Source organism: Nanorana parkeri, unplaced genomic scaffold (assembly GCF_000935625.1).
Source record: "Nanorana parkeri isolate BGI_ZX_2015 unplaced genomic scaffold, ASM93562v1 scaffold1169, whole genome shotgun sequence".
NCBI lineage: Eukaryota > Metazoa > Chordata > Amphibia > Anura > Dicroglossidae > Nanorana > Nanorana parkeri.
Window position 1 is genome coordinate 1 of NW_017307437.1, and position 7,291 is coordinate 7,291.

Consider the following 7,291-nt stretch of genomic DNA (forward strand, 5'->3'; position numbering starts at 1 on the left):
CCTTACATTGGTGGTCAGTGGGATGAATGCTCCTTACATTGCATCTCCTTCTGACAATACTAGATGCCTCACCGCCATACTAATCCAGTGGCCTGAAATCTTCCAAGTCTCTGACCACATCATAGTTCGGATGTCTCAGATTTCTGGACCTGCGTATTTACTTTGGCCCGGAGTATTGAAGCCATCGGATTAGCATGGCAGCCCGGTAACTGGCATTTCCAGAAGGAGCAATGGCCGGTGATTTCTTTCTTTTAGGAAAGGTTTACTTTAAAGCCAGTGGTCCTCAACCTGTGTAATGGAACGCACGGCATTAGGGTACGGCGCGTTTCGGTGCGGGGGCGTACAAACTATGGGCGGGAGGTGCGTTTGGGGTACCATTCAAATGAATGGCAATGCAACACACCTCCCGCACCAGAATGCACGGTAGGTGCATATGCGTGGTGCAGTGCGTTAATCGCACAGGACTGTGTTTATTAACGCCCTTTACTGGTGTGAACGGGCCCTCAAAAACACTGACATACAAACACAGACAGACATTCTCACACACATCTACACACTCCGAAAAAATGTTAAGGTCCACCCAGTCTCCCTACCTTCCGAGAACTGGAGTGGATCCTCAGCCTGGGGTCCAGTGTGGGCTGCTGTGCTGTGATGGAGCTCCGTCCATATGTGCATTGCTTGTACAGCTCCTTTGCGGGCCCTGTAGAGGTGCCGGGAGCCAGAACGTGATGTCACTCCGGTCCAGGCACCTCTACAGGACACGTGAGGGAGCTGTAAGCAATGCATGTATGGATGGAGCTCCCTTTGCGGCCATACCCCCAGCCCACCCCACCTCAAGCTGACACTCGGCACCGGGCAGCATATTTTGAATGGATGCTTGGCGTGAGAACTGTCAGTGCAACACTAGGTGGAGGCTGGGGAGTCTCTCACCTAGAAAAGTGGAAGGCACATGGCGACCCACTGAACACGGGGTCGCGACCCACTTTTGGGTCGCACGACTTACCAGTTGAGAACCAAGGCTTTAAAGCATCCCTGTAGGCTAAGAGATCAAATGCAATTAGCAAATATTCCACTAGATGGCGCTGTGATAACATATATAATGCTGAACTCGTTATTCTCATTGTCACACACACACACACACACACACACACACACACACAGATAATGGAAGGAGCGTTGCTGGCCTTGCTTCTACTTCAGCTGCTCTGTATCTTACATATAAAAGATGCAGGAGGGGAAGAATACTAGCGTTGCCGAAGGCACGCAATCACATGTTAGCATTTGTTTTTTCAACCTGCATTAAGGGTAAAAATCATTTCAGCCGGGATCTGAGTGCTGTGCGTAATACATTGTCCATTCTTGCATTGAAAGGCTTGTGTAGACCGGCGTTCATGTGAAAGGCAACCTCCCCCCTTCAACCTGCACTGCATGCAATCCAAAGGCACCTCCACAGAAACGGCTGTGCCCAAAGAAATGCAACGCAAGGCAGGTCAAACGCAACCTCTAAACGGTCATCTACACCACCCCATAGAAATCAAAGGGAAGCTGCTTATCTGCGTTTGATGGCCAATTCAAACGCAGGAATATGACGCCGGTGTACGCAAGCCCCAATCAAGGCATGATTTTCAATTTCAAAATCAAGTATATTAAAAGTTCTGCAGTGTAAAATCTTCAACAGTAAAAAGCTCATTTAAAATCAATACCAATACATCACCATTTATATGCATGGCACTTATAGTACTGACACATTGTATAAAACCTGTGTGTTCATCATGGCCACAAAAAGAAAATAAAGAGCAACAGGTCTTTACTGCTGCCCGGGACACCAGTGGCAAAAACCTCACCACCCTGAAACAGTCATCACAGGTCGAGAGTTTGGATGAATAAAGCTACCGGTGTGACAGGTCTGATCAAGTACCTTTTATATTTCTGCAGAGTATACGCCAAAGGATGATATGTCACAGTGCTGGTACATTATACCGTAGGAATGCAGAGAACTCACTTAACTCAGGCCGGTGACAACAGTAGCTCAGCGGTCAGTGTGGTAGAGGAGATTACCTTGGTGGAGTCCTGTACAGCGCTGAAGACACGGTGGGAAGCAAAACCTGAAAAATTCTGTTCTATAAAAAATGATGAGATCCAATATAGCAACCCAACTGCCCGCCGAGACCGACATTGTGAGCAACATAACACGCCAGGTTCTCATATTACAGTACAACTCAGAAAGACGGCAAAGGGGTGTTAAGGGCACTCTTAGAAGCTGGATTCAGGGACATTTTTCTTCCTTCCTAAGGAGGAAGTTTGATATTTCACTCTCTGCAGTGTACCTGAGGATGACTTTTCTGCTGCCCCTTGCCTGGAAGCATGGTGAGATGCACTTCCGTTCTTGTACAGAGAGGTGGAGCGCTTCATAGTCCACTCCACCTTATTCTGGACATTGGTTGAGCTATGGGCTCTCCTGATGTCCATCTGGGCTCTGCTGGGGGTTAGGTCCTCTTTCTGACGACGTGGCATGGTGCCACTAGTCCTCCCGTCACCCAAAACCCCATTGGACAAAGATGTCCTGGTTGTCCCGTTATGGAGCTCTGATTTGATGTTCTCTGATGCACTCTGCCTCCTGGATTCTTTCTTCGGTAAACTGGACTTTGACGACGTTCCTTCCTGATGTCCGGTTTCGGAGGTTCTCGGTCTGCTGCTGTGGCCATCTTTTGTAATGCTTCTTTGGTTTCCATCTCCCTTTTTACCTGAATTTGCTTTGACTTTTTCAGAATTGTCAAAAGATAATGGGCCATCTACACCTGAGGTCCTATGCTGTGATTGTAAGGGTTCGTCTCCCTTCATGGTCACAGCATTGCTATCCTGGCGGCTCACTTTCTCTCTTATCTTTCCCTCCGAAGAGTCCGTCTTTGATGATGTCATTGTCGTTCTTGGCTGGCCACCTGATGAGTTGGTTCCATTGGCACCATGGGTATTAACGTGGTTTACCTTTGGCTGAGGTCCACTGGTTGACTTGTCTGTGTTGGGAACACCAGTCATCAATGGCACAATAGACTCGTTAGTGTACTTTGGCCGACGTCCTGATTCTAAATATTCCACTAGCTCACCAGTCTTGGGCTTTGCCCTATCCTTTGCTCCAAATGACCACCGGAGTGGCATTGCTTTACTAAGGCTCAGCTTTAGCTTGGAAGCAGAAGACAGTTTCATGCTGGCACTACGACCTTTGACCCCACGGACAAAAGACTTTGAGCCGCAACCTGCAAGAAACAAAAGAAATAGCTGACCACCCTTCAATAAAATATATGGCCAAAGGTTTGTCTATACCAGATCCTCACACCTAGTGGGATGTTCTTGTTGGACATCCCACTTTAAAACCATGGTTAATAATATGGAGTTGCCCCTCTTCTTCTACTCACCTGGGAAGAATCCCCGCAATATATTGATATGTATGTGATATGAATTTGTGCCCATTCAGCCAGAAAACCAAGAGAAGACCTGACTCAAACTCAGTGTTTCATTTCATTCTTATGGTGTTCAGTAGGGTTGAGGTCAGGGCTCTGTGTAGGCCACTCAAGTACCTCCACACCAAGCTGGTCAGATGATATCATTACAGACCTGGCTTTGTGCACCCAAACCCAATCATTTGGGGGATGGCCACATACTCGTGGCCGTATAGTTTTTTTATTTACTAAGTTTTGGGAACATATACTTTGACAGCAATTCACCACATCTGAAAAGCCACATATCTACCTTGATCCAAGTTCTCCTCATCTAGGAAGACCACAGAGTCTGGAATTTGGGGAAGTGGGGAGCAGTTGGAAGTAACATGAGACACCAAGCTCTCTCTCTTGCTTCCATTCAGCCGAAGGACCCAGTGATCCGAAATGGAGGAACTTGTGGAACCTGTAATCACATAACAAGATTATAAGTACTAGTAGGACAACACTAAGACAAATCCCTAATTTTTCAACATGGTGGGTCTGTGTTTTCATGGTATCTGAAAGTAAATTATTCCACAGCAGGGTAGGAAAGGAAAGAGAGGGTCTGCCTGGTTGCCATGGTCAATACACACAAGCTACGTCATGTTGCTAAAGACCCCTCTGCACGTTTCCAACCTCCAGTAATACACACCAAACCTCTATACATACCTCCACCCAACTATGCCTCAGACTTACTTCCATTCAGACCAATAGTCAACCCCCCTCATCATCATCTTCCCCAGAGTTATAGTACCTCGTACTGAGCTGCTGGCAGACCAGGCAGGGATGGCGTTCCTCTTTTGGTAAAAAAGGAGATAAGCCCCCCGGGTGCAGACCTCATCCTCCTGGACCAGTTCTACGTTACTGTCATCATAACTGTACCATCGGGCATCCAGCGAGTTTCTGCAGTAGGCTATGAACATAAAAATATACACAGGTTAAAAAAACTGGAGGAATTTAGTTTCTTTATATTGTTCTTTTTAGGTATCAATTGAAAACTAAAAAAAGGAATGGATGCAACTCCTGTCAGGATGGGGAGATTTTACTTGACTTCCTTTCCTGGGAGACACAAGTGAGGGGAATTCACAGTTCTCCTTACTGGCAGATTTCCCCTCACCTCCTGTTTCTGGGATAGTTGTACAATTCTGGGTTTGCCTCAACCCTCGGTCCTGGTGTTGGAACTAAATTGCACATTAATAGATACTAATCCAGTGATCTGAATAGATTCCAAAGAGCACATGACATAAAATCCTGGGATACCTATTTTCCATCAACATTCACCCCAGCATAATATTCCCTATACTCAGATGAAGGGGGCTTTCAAAAAACTCATGAAATACGTTGACCTCCTTCTATCCAAAACCCCCCAAAAAGTTTCAGTTAGAGATAGACGTTAGGGAAGATAGACTTTTTGACAGCACCATTTTTAGATGGCAGGCTTGTGAGTGAATACCCCACCCAATGGGTCTTCACAGGGTCACATGGTCTTTTCTGAATCAGACAGGTTACTCAAAGTCTTCCATAGCATGGGTATCCCCCCCTCCTCCATAGCATGGGTATCCCACCCTCCGCCATACCATGGGTATCCCCCCCTCCTCCACAGCATGGGTATCCCCCCCCTCCTCCACAGCATGGGTATCCCCCCCTCCTCCACAGCATGGGTATCCCCCCCCTCCTCCACAGCATGGGTATCCCCCCCTCCTCCACAGCATGGGTATCCCCCCTCCTCCACAGCATGGGTATCCCCCCTCCTCCACAGCATGGGTATCCCCCCTCCTCCACAGCATGGGTATCCCCCCTCCTCCACAGCATGGGTATCCCCCCTCCTCCACAGCATGGGTATCCCCCCTCCTCCACAGCATGGGTATCCCCCCTCCTCCACAGCATGGGTATCCCCCCTCCTCCACAGCATGGGTATCCCCCCTCCTCCACAGCATGGGTATCCCCCCTCCTCCACAGCATGGGTATCCCCCCTCCTCCACAGCATGGGTATCCCCCCTCCTCCACAGCATGGGTATCCCCCCTCCTCCACAGCATGGGTATCCCCCCTCCTCCACAGCATGGGTATCCCCCCTCCTCCACAGCATGGGTATCCCCCCTCCTCCACAGCATGGGTATCCCCCCTCCTCCACAGCATGGGTATCCCCCCTCCTCCACAGCATGGGTATCCCCCCTCCTCCACAGCATGGGTATCCCCCCTCCTCCACAGCATGGGTATCCCCCCTCCTCCACAGCATGGGTATCCCCCCTCCTCCACAGCATGGGTATCCCCCCTCCTCCACAGCATGGGTATCCCCCCTCCTCCACAGCATGGGTATCCCCCCTCCTCCACAGCATGGGTATCCCCCCTCCTCCACAGCATGGGTATCCCCCCTCCTCCACAGCATGGGTATCCCCCCCTCCTCCATAGCGTGGGCATCATCCCTTCTCCATAGCATAGGCATCCCTCCTTCTCCATGGTATTGGTGTCCCCCCTCCTCCATAGCATGGGTGTCCCCCCTCCTCCAAGGTAATGGTGTCCCCCCTCCTCCATAGTATGCAGGAGGAAGTGGGGGGGGGTCTTTAGGGTATTCTTATAATGTATATATAGAATGCAGGGAACATTTTCTCACCTGTGTAGTGTCCACCCTGTAAGCTCCCATGGTGATTACACAACGCGTACAGGTCATACATGACGTCCAGCTGACCCCCGTCCACCGGGGACGGTGCCGTCTTCCACGACGACCACTGCCCTCCGGGACCTTTGCTTCCCTGGCCCCTCTTGACCACATGAGGAGCCATGTCCATCCCAGTGAGAGGGAACCTTACGAGAGTAGAGAGTTTATTCCTGCGGCTACCCACCTGCCGGAACCTCTTCAGGTGGATGATGAGGATGTCGGGGAGGGTCCAGAGGCTTAGCTTGACCGTTCCTTGCTGTAATACTTTGCAGTGAGGGCATCTCCAGGCATCGTCAGGGGCCAACTACATCAGCCAGGAAAAAAGGAAGAGAACCAAAGCCAATTAAAAAAATGATTATGGATAATAAAAATGAGAGAGGATGGAAGGGGATTATCTGCTGTAAGAGAAGTTAAGCTTTAGCATGGGAAGGGATTCTTTACAGTAAGAGTTGTGAAAGCTGATAATAGGAAGAAGTCCTTTCGTAAAGACAGAATCACATGACATAACTATGGTCTATGTCATGTAGAGCACCTGCTGTGCTTATTAGTAGGGATTAGTAGAGTAGAGAGGTCATGTAGTATTAGTAGAGAAGTCATGTGATCTAGGGTGCCTAGACTTTAGGAAAAACTAGGGAGCAGACTTGGGCAACAAGGAGACACTTTTCACTTAAAAATAATATTGTGGCCCTCACCTGCTCCTCCTTAGTATAGAGCTGAAAGCACTCATCCAACGTGCAGCTCTGCTGCTGGTGATCCAACTGCTGTGCTCTCACAGACTCGTCGTCACGCACCACCTCCTCCTGGATGTTCCCAAAAAGTCTAAAAAAGAAACGTGTGTGTTAAAGCTCAACTCTGGCAAAAGCTTTAATTTATAAGTGGAGAAGGGTTACAAACTCTATCAGGTTTCCAATGCTGGCTGTGTCCCCATAGAGGTGATTTATCATTCCCTCCTGTGCTGTGAAGTAAGGAGAATTCCTACCAAAGGGACATAGACAGCATGATCCAACCCTTCCATATGCTACCGGAAAATGTGTTTGTATCACTGCCAATGTTCCTGTAGAGGCCCTTGTGGCCCATTTCCTGTTCTGGCTGATACACACCTAATAGACAGGAAGTAGAGAGATTTACACTCACTTCCTGTTCTGTCTGACCCCATCC

General features: G+C 48.9%; 1 protein-coding gene across 1 annotated transcript in view; it reads right to left on the reverse strand.

Moving 5' to 3' along the window:
- Positions 1-2,234: 2,234 nt before the first annotated feature.
- USP43 (ubiquitin specific peptidase 43) overlaps positions 2,235-7,291 on the reverse strand; it is a 42,921-nt gene continuing 37,864 nt past the window's right edge. Inside the window, exons 13-17 of the mRNA XM_018568297.1 lie at positions 6,826-6,952; positions 6,089-6,437; positions 4,231-4,389; positions 3,748-3,900; positions 2,235-3,254 (exon numbers count right to left, since the gene is read on the reverse strand). Of these exons, the coding sequence (XP_018423799.1) occupies positions 2,254-3,254; positions 3,748-3,900; positions 4,231-4,389; positions 6,089-6,437; positions 6,826-6,952 (1,789 nt within the window). The 3' untranslated portion in view covers positions 2,235-2,253. The remainder of the gene's footprint in view (positions 3,255-3,747; positions 3,901-4,230; positions 4,390-6,088; positions 6,438-6,825; positions 6,953-7,291) is intronic.